Source organism: Vicia villosa, unplaced genomic scaffold (assembly GCF_029867415.1).
Source record: "Vicia villosa cultivar HV-30 ecotype Madison, WI unplaced genomic scaffold, Vvil1.0 ctg.001371F_1_1, whole genome shotgun sequence".
NCBI lineage: Eukaryota > Viridiplantae > Streptophyta > Magnoliopsida > Fabales > Fabaceae > Vicia > Vicia villosa.
This window is the reverse complement of record NW_026705595.1, coordinates 8,035-20,677: the sequence shown is the minus strand read 5'-3', so window position 1 is coordinate 20,677 and position 12,643 is coordinate 8,035. Positions and strand designations below refer to the sequence as shown.

General features: G+C 34.0%; 1 protein-coding gene across 1 annotated transcript; it reads right to left on the bottom strand.

The window, feature by feature from the left end:
- Nucleotides 1–8,272: 8,272 nt before the first annotated feature.
- LOC131634850 (uncharacterized) lies at nt 8,273–10,744 on the bottom strand. Its single transcript, XM_058905473.1, has one exon. It carries the CDS (start codon nt 10,618–10,620, stop codon nt 9,475–9,477), a length of 1,146 nt encoding a protein of 381 aa, XP_058761456.1. The 5' UTR covers nt 10,621–10,744; the 3' UTR covers nt 8,273–9,474.
- Between the last annotated feature and the right edge of the window lie 1,899 nt (nt 10,745–12,643).

The following is a 12,643-nucleotide window of genomic DNA, read 5'->3' as shown; positions in this document are numbered from 1 at the left end:
CAGAAGATCAAGTTGCTGCTTCATTATAGAATCTCAGAATTTCTGAAGAGCCAACTATTAGAAGATCTTCTAGACTCAACTCTGCTCACCCAGAAGAAGTGATCATTGGGAAGAAAGATGATCCCATCAGAACTAGAGCATTCCTGAGGAACAATGCAGAATGTCAATTTGGTCTAGTGTCACTGATTGAGCCAACTTCTGTTGATCAAGCTCTGGAAGATGCTGACTGGATAATTTCCATGCAAGAAGAGTTAAATCAGTTCACAAGGAATGATGTCTGGGATCTAGTTCCAAGACCTAAAGGTTTTAACATTATTGGAACAAAGTGGGTCTTCAGAAAGAAGCTAAGCGAGAAAGGTGAAGTTGTAAGAAACAAATCCAGACTGGTTGCTCAAGGCTATAGTCAGCAAGAAAGCATTGACTATACAGAAACCTTTGCACCAGTGCCCAGGTTAGACTCTATTCGCTTATTAATTTCTTTTGCCACTCAGAATAACATCACTCTGTATCAGATGGATGTTAAGAGTGCCTTTCTAAATGGTTATGTAGATGAAGAAGTCTATGTCCATCAACCTCCTGGTTTTGAAGACTCTAAGTCTCCAGAACATGTTTTTAAACTAAAGAAGTCATTATACGGACTGAAGCAAGCTCCTATAGCTTGGTATGAAAGATTAAGTTCTTTCCTTCTGGATAATGGTTTCACAAGAGGAAAAGTGGACACAACTCTCTTTTGTAAAACCTTTAAAAAGGTTTTTTTAATTTGTCAAATATATGTTGATGATATTATATTTGGAACATCTAATGCTACACTTGGAAAGGAGTTTGCTAAGTCTATGCAGGAAGAGTTTGAAATGATCATGATGGGAGAACTCAAGTATTTCCTTGGGATCCAGATCAATCAAACTTCTGAAGGAACTTATGTTCATCAGACCAAGTATGTGAAAGAACTTCTGAAGAAGTTTAATATTTCAGAAAGCAAAGAAACAAAGACTCATATGCATCCAACATGCGTATTAGGTAAGGATGAGGTAAGTAAGAAGGTAGATCGGAAGCTCTACAGAGGTATAATTGGATCTCTTCTATATCTTACTGCTTCTAGACCTGATATTTTATTCAGTGTTTGTCTGTGTGCAAGATTCCAATCAGATCCTAGAGAATCTCACTTAACTGCTGCTAAGAGAATTTTGAGGTATCTGAAAGGTACTACTAATGTTGGTTTAGTCTATAGAAGATCTGAAGATTACAACTTAGTAGGATATTGTGATGCTGATTACACTGGAGATAAAATTGAAAGGAAAAGTACTTCTGGAAGCTTTCAGTTTCTAGGAAGTCATTTGATCTCTTGGTACAGCAAGAAGCAAGCTACAATTGCCCTCTCTACAACAGAAGCAGAATATGTTGTTGCTGCTGGATGTAGTACACAGATGCTCTGGATGAAGAGTCACCTAGAAGATTATCAGATATATGAGAGTAACATTCCTATCTTCTGTGATAATACTTCTGCTATTTGTTTATCTAAGAATCCTATTCTTCATTCTAAAGCTAAACATATTGAGATTAAACATCACTTCATTAGGGACTATGTTTAGAAGGGTGTTCTTTCTTTAAACTTTGTTGATACAGACCATCAATGGGCTGATATCTTTACAAAACCCCTTGCTGAAGATAAGTTTAAGTTCATTCTGAAGAATATCAGTATGGATTTATGCCCATAATGAAAGGATGAAAAGATCTGATATATGGATTAGATTTGAAATGCTTTTCTTTATGTTCTTATAAGATATTCTGAGTTGATTCAGAATTTCTTTTAAAGAAAAACAGTTGTCACCATCTATTCCAGATGATGAACACGTGTTCATTCTGAAGGGACAAGCATGTGTGCAGTTGATGAGACGCCGCCCTAGGTAACTGTGCAAATCATTTCAAATTTCACATTATCTCTCCTAACGTCATTTTTCATTAAATGTATTTGATTTTGTCTTTGTAACCGTCTGCATTCAGAATCATATTGCATTTTGTTTTCAAATTCGTGCCTATATAAACGTATTTCTCATTCATTTCATATCTTTCCACTCATCTTCACTGTTCATATTGTTTATGCATTTTTGCCTCCTTTTCTCTCTTTTCAAAAACCCTAAAGTTACGAAACCCAGTAATCTCAGTAGTTCTTCAATGGCTTCTTCATCCAATGTTCAACGCAAGGTTTCATCTTCTCAACAAGAACAATACAGGAAATCTGTCTCTGCTCCTTTGAAGACATGCTTAACTCCATACGAAGATTTGGAAGTTCTCTGTGAATCTATGGTTGATTTTGACAATCTACAAGCACATGATTTCAAAATCAAAACAGGGATGTTGGTTCAAGGATGGGCAAACTACTTTGATCGTCTTATTGGTCCAGTTTATCCTCTTTTGGTCAAGGAATTTTGGACTCATGCCATTGTTACTCCAACTGCTATCATTTCCTTCGTGCTAGGTCATGAAGTGGTTGTCTTTGAGAATCTGATAATGAAGCTATACAATCTTGAAGGTATAAGTGGTATAACTGGTTCTCTTCCTGGAGGAACTAATTGGGAAAAGCTTAATCCAGAATTGTTTACTTCTGGTAAAAACTCTCCTCACTCCACAGATCTGAAGCCTACTTACAGAGTTTGAGCTAAGATAATTATGGGATCTCTTTATCATAGAAAATAAATATGTTAAGAGTCCCACATCGGATAATATATGGTCTGAACATGTCCTTATAAGTGGGGGCAATCCTCACCCTACAAGCCGGTTTTGTAGGGTTGAGTTAGGCCCAACCACATTTCTTAACATGGTATCAAGAGCCTCGTTTAGGATCCGGTGGGCCACCCTAACCACATTTCTTAACACAATAAACTCTGCAACCTATGTTAGTCAAGATCAGCAAGTCATTTTGTACTGCATTGGTAAAGGTATGAGAGTCAATCTACCTCACATTCTGTTTCAACATTTGAAGACCAATGTTCAAGAATCAAGAGAAGCAGAACGTCTGAAGAATCCAAAGCTCAAGAAGAAAACTATTCCTTTGGGAAGATTGATATCAGATATTCTTACTGAGAGTGGTTTGATTGAGACTCTGAGAGCAGCTGGCTCTAAAGATCTAACTGCTGTTTGTGGAAGCATTTTGAATGTTAACACTCTGAGAAGAATGCAGTTAATTGAGAAAGTAACCACATCTCCCAAGGCACCTTCTGATATTCTGACAAGAAGGAATACTGTTGTTAATTTCTGTCTTTCTTTCAAAGAAGAATGATCAAAATCTGTCAAGCTGTATCTGGAATTCTGTGTGAAAGAAAACTCAGAAGTTGATCCTGAGTGGATACGTGGAAGAACTCTTCCATCCTTGGATGAGTTAAAAAGAAAGGATAGGAAGAAGAAACAGAAGAAGCTGTAGAGAAAGGTCTCAGAAGAAGGTCCTACTGATAAGAAAGTCAAGAAGCAGAAGAAATCTTCAGGTATTGTTATTTTTGACTCTGGTCTTATTAATAGATCTGAACGAGTATCAACCGAAAAACCTGACTCTCTCAAAGTTCCTAGAACTTCTGAAGAGATTCGTAAGCTCATAGAAGATATTGATAATGTAGACACCTCCAGTTTACATTCTTCCTCTGACCCTCCCTCTTAGAAAAGACCATCATCTTTTGTCCCTCCATCCTCTTCCACCACCTCTAAAAGAAGCCATCCACTTCATTCTGAACCAACTCTTGAACCCCAACCTATATATGTTGTTTTCCCATAAATTCCATCTGAAAATATCTTCTCAACCAGTTCCATTCCTTCTGCAATCTCACCTTTAATTGATCCTTCATTTTCATCTACAGTTGATTCATCATCTTCTCTATCCTCTTCACCCACCTTTGCTTTGTTCTCTCATGAACCTGAACCCTATTTTGTTCTTAACCCAGATTCTCCTATCACACACATAAAAGTTAACCCTCCTAAACCTTTTGTTGGTATTCATTCTGAAATATTAAAGTACAAGGTCAGAACAGGGTTAGATGCTTTGAAGACTGCACATGACTCCAAGATGGATCATGTTGCTGTTGGCAAGCTCTTGAGAGCTTTTAAAAGAGAGTTTCAAGATGACTTTCTGGATCTTCAGAAAGAGTGTCTAGCTGCTGCTCCAGGACCTTCTGGATATTTTCTGGAGTTAGTTGATGGAAGATACTACCATCCCATCACCAGTTGGAAGCCTCTTGAAGAGAAGGAGTTTGTTGATGAGTTAGAAGAAGAAAATCCTCTAGCAATGGTTGTGTGGAAGCCACATCCATACAAGGTTCTGACTGGAGATTTGTAGGCTTTGTTCAACTGGCTCAGGGAGAATCCTTCTGATAAGGCTCCTAACATGGCTTTCCCAAAAGTTGTCTACCCTCCTGAACCTGAGACTCCAACCCCTCCAGAGAATCTAGCTGAGATTCTATAAGGCTTAGAGCATCCTACTGAAGATATTCCTGTTGAGGAAAATCATGAAGATGTTCTGATGGTTGAAGTTGATTCACATCCTCCTGTTATGGACAACAACTTTGATGCTGCGTCTGCTCGTCCTTCTATTTCTGTTCTGATGAACACTATGAAGGCTCTCCAACAGAATCAAGCTGACTTGGCTACTCGTCTGAACAAGCACGAGGATACCCATGCTGAATTCAGGTTCTTTATGCAGGATCAGAAAGAAGCTACTCAGAAGCAAGTTGAAGACACTATTGAGATTAAGAACCTTTTGGCTGTCTTAGCTTCTAAGTTCACCCAGTCGTAGTATGTCATGTGTCTTAGTTTGTCTTCTTTGTTTTTGCATCTGTTTGAATTGCATTTGCTTCTATATTTCCTCTGATTAATTTATCAATGAAATATTTTTCTTTCTTCACTCTGTGTGTCTTTCATCTGAATCTTTATGCTTTTTGATGTTATGACAAAAAGGGGGAGAAATGCGATAATTGAATTTGATTTATTTTTATCAGTTGCTGGGATTAAGTCTCAACATTCCTAACATTATTTGCAAGTTTTTTGTATCTGATAGTTTTTGCAGGAATGAGAACATTTTGGTCAAAGCTCAAGATGAGAAGCAAATACATGGGGAAAAGCAATTCTAAAAGAGAAGCAACTCTTAAAGAATAGAAGCGAGCTTAGTGCTCTGAAGCTTCAAAGATCAGAAGCAAGGAATGCTATGATCATATCCAAAAGCTCTGATACATGAAGTCTCCAAGTGAAGACTGAAGATATAGAGCTCTGATTCAATGGAAATTCAAAGCTCTGAAGCTGTCCTATGGAAGCTCTGAAGAGAAGCTCTGAATGTTCTGAAGTTATAAGTTCAACGTGAAAGTCTCAACGGAAATGGAAAAATACTCAGGGAAGTCTTTTATTTAAAAATTCTTCTAGTATTAATTTCAGGGGGAGATTGTTAATCTCAGGAGGGAGACATATTTACACACTCTGATTATATGCTTATGCTATATCTGTGTAATTGTCTTTGTTCATCTGATATTCTGGATACAAATTCATATCATTTATATATGTTTTTGTCATTATCAAAAAGGGGGAGATTGTTATAACAAGATTTGTTCTGATCAATATTCTATGTTTTGATGATAACATTAAGTATGAATTTTGTATAAGACAATGTGGTACTCTAATCCTTTGCATTTTCCATTTAAGGAAATATATAAAGAGTATGCACGAATCAACGCTCAGAAGCACTGAATCAGAAGGTTTTGGCTGGCTTCATCAGAACATGCTCTGGCAAGACATCAGAAGATGATCAAGCAGAATCAGAACATGAACTGGAAAGCATCAGCAGAATAAAAGTCAGAAGCACAAGCTCTGAAGCTCTAATGGTATCACGCTAAAAGCTCTTCAAAGTCAGAAGACAGAAGATGCTCTGCACCAAAGTTGTTTGACTATGATATTTGAACGTTGTTATTCAACAAATCTGAGTCTATAAGAAAGTACAAAGATGAAAGGCTAAACGTCAAATCTATGACTGGCAAAAGGAACATTAGAAGCTACAAAAGGCAAAGTCAGTAATAGCAGCAAAAGCAAGGCTCGAGGTAGTTGACAAAAGTGTGAAACATTAAATGCAGTGTTGTACTATTCACGCAAAGCATTAAATGTACCCCAACGGTCATTTCCTCCCAGCGCCTATAAATAGAAGTTCTGATCAGAAGCAAAGAAGAACACTTGTGCAAACTTACAGAAACGCTGTCAAATTCAAAAGCTAAAGAACTTTATCTTCAACCTCACAAACTCTTGTAATATTTTAGTGAGTGTTAAGCATAGAACTTAAGAGAAATATCACAATTGTGATTACAGCTTTTTAGAAGCAAACTATACTCTTGTAAACATTGTATTTTTACATTGATTGTAAAAGGATTCCTAGAGTGATCAAGTTGTGATCTATAGACTCTAGAAGACTTAGAGGTTATCTAAGTGGAAAACCATTGTAATCAGTTGGATTAGTGGATTAAATCCTCAGTAGAGGTAAATCACCTTGTCAGGGGTGGACTGGAGTAGTTTCGTTAACAACGAACCAGGATAAAAATAATTGTGTAGATTGTTTTTATCTTCCAAGTTTTTGAGTAACACTTATTCAATCCCCCCTTTCTAAGTGTTTTTCACTCCTTCATCTGTTTACTAGTATTTTTCAGTGAATCAAATTATAAGTTTTAATTTGACTTAAAGGATTAAACTCGAAAAAAATTATAGGAACAATTTGTGCAAAAAAGTACAACAAAAAGTGTTTGTGCTTGGAACTTTAATGTTTGAATGTCAAAAAAACTGGACATAAACTTTAATTGTGATAACACATAATTGTTTTGAAAAATAAATAAAAAGCATAATAAATGTCATTAAAATAAATACTTGAATTAAGGAAACTTAAAGAAAGAATGTAGACTCATACATCTTCTCACAAATCGTTTCTCTCTGCGACTTGAATACTTGAATTTTATAGAGAATATTAGATGAACTTTGCGACCTCTATTACATAAATTGAACTCGACTTATATATTATTACTATGTTAACTGTCGATAACGGTTATCTCTGCATAAATCGATATGTGTTCCCCTTACGTGGCTTCAGTCTCCTAGTTTGCTTCCACGCGTCCTCAACATCTGAATTGCTACAAACTGTCACCAACGCTAATAAGTGTCTTTAGATCTCTCAACTGCCTATGTCGAGAATATACAATCGATTCCTATAGTGTTATCGAAGCATCCCTAATTTATCATTCTTTTGGATTAAAAAATACACTAAGTACACAACGTCTAATGGGTGCGTCGAGTTCGACACTTCTACACCATATATCTATGTCGAAGTGCTGGTATTTTAAAAACTTTTTCGAGATTCTGAACATGTTTTGAAGAGAGAGTGATCATAATCTTGTGGATCTATTCCAGAGACTCCTCCAAACCAAATTTTAATGGGTTTTAGTGAAGTGTCGAAAATCATAGGCTAACACCTCCCTGTCACAAAAAACTCTCAACATCCAAAATTTATTTCACTTATAGAGTTGTTATCTTCAAAATTACTTTATTAGTTTTCATCATCAAAATCAACATATAATTATATATGCAAACGATTAGATCCACACCCTTAATCCAACATTTGTTTCAATAACTTACAAGTTTCAATAAATTATAAGTTACAACTAACATCTTTTTTCCATATAGGAAGCTTAATCCATTAAAAAACTTTTTAATTGGTTATTAGACGAGATCTTTTCATAATCGACTAGACAGATGTCCTAATTGATTACAAAGTGAATCTTTGCTTCCTAATTATTTAATAAAACTCTTTTTAAGAATATTTTGAAATCAGATGAAATTTAGACAACAGATTTTAATGTGTGTATTATCTTAATATTTTGATAACTACTCCGACTTAATATTACATAAGATCCTAAATAGATAAAAGCAATGAAAACACAAGATAACATGCGAACTTGCATAAATTTTAGTTCTTTTACGTTGTTTTTAGCATAAATTTTAGTTCTTTTATGTTGTTTTTAGCATTTAATTCTCTTATACCAAACATTGAAACCTTCTAGTTTTTTTATTTACTTCAATCCTTTTCATCACTTGATAATGTTTATGATAGTTTTGGTTTTTTTTATCGTCAAAAACCTACAACACATAGAGTCAGTAACTCTTCTATTTACTAGTATTATATTAAAAGCTTAAAAGTATTGCACTGTCAGTGTAAATTTTTTTACACAGTCAGTACATCACAACCCTTAAAAATAAATATACTTAATATGTGATTTAAAGAAAAAGTCAAACGCTTACAAAAATTAACGGTTTGAATTTCACTAACAGTGTCTAAAACTGCTTTACACTGTCAGTGTATTTCCATTAAATCCTTATATTAATTTCCTTCTCTTTATGATGCAACAATTACCAATGGATGTTGACTGTTGAATAAGACTAATAAAAAATCTAGCTCTCTCATGTTAATCATGTCTCCCACATTCAACTCATTTTCCCACGTGAAAAAAAAAAACCATTTTGCAAAGAAGCGTGTGTTACTCAAACTAGAAGCCAAGCACAAGCTGAAACTGGGACACAAAAAGAGGCCCAAGCTAGAACTGGTTCACAGCCTGTTAAGGACACAACCTGCCACACATGGCCAAACATAGTCTAGAACTTCTTCTCAGACAACTACTACAACTGAAACAAAGGCCAAAACTATAAATCTATCTCAAATAGCCATTCGAAAATAGTATCAAAGGCCAAAACTAAGTAAATCTGACTCAAAGACCCAATCTGCAACACATCCCCTGACTACAACACATTCAAAAAGTAGAAAACAAATTTGAGCATGGAACTAAGGAAAGGATGCTGCTGATAGGCTTCAGAACTGCAGAATTCTTCTTCAGCCACATGAAGCTCTCACTCCATCTTGATTGAAGGCTTTGAACTTTGAAGTTATATACACTTTGAAGTTATATACAAACATTTTGACAATGCTGCCTTGCCTAGAGCCACTATGAAGTATTCATCATTTCAAAACTATGCGCCAATAATTGACACTACGACTTAATTATTCTACCAATTTTCTTACATATATAAGAATCCTTAATGAACCTTAATGATATTAAAATAACAGAAACCTTAATGAACCTGTTTTTATCAAATAAATATGAAAAGGGATGAGAAAACACTCACCTTTGCTGCACATCAACAAATTCAGTTGGTAACAGGACACAATCGAACAACTGATACAAATTGAGTATCATAGGAAGTTCAAACGTTGGCTCTTACAAAAGGAAGAAAAAATGCACTTGAGGGGCTAGTATATGGAAATTTGTATCACATTACATTAGAGAATGCTGAAACAATTCAAGACAGTCCCCCACAAAAGATGTGAAACTTAGTTTACAATTCAAGAATGTTGCCGCACAAGCCGAAATGAGGTGAATCTTAATCAACTTCTCCTATCAAGTACAACTAATAAATATCTTAATCTGTCTTATGAGATTTATATGCATCCTTATACGCATCCAATAACAATGGCAAATCTTTCTGAAACGGGGTCACATATTTCTCAAGAAACTTTTTCTCACTTATCAAAGTAAAGCTGCCTAAGGACAAACCCCTCTTTTTCAAACCCTTTGATTTCAAAATCTTAACTACTGCGAATCTAGGGACAAGCACCTTCTCCAAGTTGCGGGACAGAATCACCGGGAATTTAGCAATGTCTCCGGGTGTAAGACCTGCGTCCTTCACCAAGAAGTTCATTGTTTTATTAATACCTTTTTCCGACATCAATATACACTGAGGCCGTTTCCGGAAGGCCAAAAGACAGACTTCTCTCGACCAGCCCCACTTCGCGTAAATCTTAAACTTCGATTCCCAGTTTTCTTTATCCATACTTACAATAACTCGAAGAGCCAAAACAAAATTAAGCTGCAAAGGATTGAACTCCATTTCGACGACTGAATTAACAGCCTCAACAAATATGGAATGCTTGTGAAATGCAACACTAGGAAAATAACAAACCAAAAGGGATATAAAACGTTGCGGCACACCGAGTTTCCTCAAAACCTCAATGTTTGGAACAGAATCATTAACCATGGAATCATTGTAAAAAACCCATGATCCATGTTTCAAAGCTGAAACCACCTCTTTATCGTCACGAACTAGGCTTCGAACAATTTCGTATCGAGGTATTAGGTTTTTCTCCAAGTTTGCTGACAAAAAGGAAGTGTTCCCAAGTAGGATTTTGGGGAAATCAGTGGGTGAAACCCCAATGGATTGCAAAAATTGAAGCTTTGGCAAAAGGGTGTTTTCAGGATGTGATAAAAGCAGAAAAGGGCGTTTCTTGACAAGCTTTGATATATGGGAATCGGAGAAGCCATAGCTTCTGAAGAGTTGAATGACAGCATTTGGGCCGTTAGGGTTTTTTACTTGTTTCAACCTTTCGGAGAGTTTAAGGGAAGTTTCGGGGGACAAGTTACATGAGTTAACGAGGTTTGACAATGTAAGGTTGTCAGATATGTGATTACTGGAAACGGAGAAAGAACGAAAATTGAATAAACGAGAAAAAACATTGCGACATAAAAGTGTCTTATGATGAATGAATCTAGGAATGAGAAAATGAAACATTGTGTGTAGTAATGAGAGTGATGAATCGTTTACTCACCAAATTGAATTGCGAAACGTAGGAAGAAACAATGAATGAATGTGTGTGCTTGGGCGTTCAGCTAGTTGATAGAGACTGGTGTCTAACTCTCACAACTAAAATTTATAATTGTTATTATAAAATTATTAATAAATATAAATATATATATATATATATATATATATATATATATATATATATATATATATATATATATGTATATATATGTATATATATATATATATGTATATATATATATATATATATATATGTATATATATATATATATATATATATGTATATATATATATATATATATATGTATGTATATATATATATATATATATATATGTATGTATATATATATATATATATGTATGTATATATATATATATATATATATATATATATGTATATATATATATATATATATATATATATATATATATATATATGTATGTATATATATATATGTATATATATATATGTATATATATATATATGTATATATATATATATATGTATATATATATATATATATATATATATGTATATATATATATATATATATATATATATATATATATATATATGTATGTATATATATATATGTATGTATATATATGTATATATATATATATGTATATATATATATATATATGTATATATATATATATATATGTATATATATATATGTATATATATATATGTATATATATATATATATATATATATATATATATATATATATATATATATAATTTGTTTAATAATTATAAATATTTATAAATATTATTAATAACTATAAATATTTATAAATATTTTATTAATTAAAATAAAAAAATATTGTAGTCATAGTGACATGTAAAAATAGAAAATTTTAGTGATAAAATATATATGAATCGATAAAATTTATAAATATCAATCACGTTTATTCTTTAGAATACAATAATAAATTAATAATTTTAGTGATAAAGTTCCCATGACTTGGATTACAAATTACATGTAAATCTTTTGAAAAGATGTCAACCGCTTATGAAAAAAATGTTGATTATGGTGAGTAATATTTAGACAATTTCTTCATAAACCCTCATGTCTTCTTAGAGACCCGTAGTAAAAATCCTAAAATAACCTTATATTTTGGAAGTGTATCTCCGAAGACACATTTTTCTGAAGAAAAAAAATGATTTCGAATGTGCACTTTCGAAAAAACCATTTTTTTGAGAAAAAAAATGTGCATTCGGAGATGCACTTCTGAAATCACCCCTTAAGATATTTCGGGAATCCACTTCCAAAATATTATTAAACCGAACCAAACAACTCACCGCACAGCATCGCTGATTTTCAATTCAACATCATCACAACTTCCATCTACACCTACATCACCCGTGGATTTCCAAAAACACATTGATCTGCACTTGGAAACGCATCAACTTCGAGTCTTCACGCGTCCGATCAACACCGCCTCACAACCATACATCATCATCAACAATTTCAGCAGGCCGATTTAACACAACAACAGCTCCACAATATGATTCCGCGTTGTTGCAACGCCATCGAAACACATCAACGCAACAAGCTTCAACAAAACTACAACAAAGTTGCGAACAATACCATCATCATCGTTGCAAATCTATAGAACGTACGCAATGCCTCCGTTGGTTATTCCTCACGCTTTTGCTTTGATTGTTGTAGTTGTCTTGCTCAAATTTATTGTTCATCCATTGATATTTGTTAAGCACATGAATATTTTGTTACTGTTTGTTTGTATTAAGCGCATATAATTGAGAAATTGAAACAGAGAAAGTTGTCAATAATGGCCATGAGAACACACCAGCAAGGTGAAACAAATTGACTCAAATGCTGGACAGCATAAGAGATGTCAGGCCTAGTATTGGTCAAGTAGATTAATCTACCAATTAACCTTCTGTACACAGTAGGATCAGCCAAGAGATCACTATCTGCAGGGGTAAGTTTTAGAGTAGGATCAATAGGAATGGCTGATGG

Bases quoted from the DNA above. Each gene is read 5' to 3' on its own strand.
- LOC131634850 (XM_058905473.1), bottom strand. From the start codon at position 10,620: ATGTTTCATTTTCTCATTCCTAGATTCATTCATCATAAGACACTTTTA.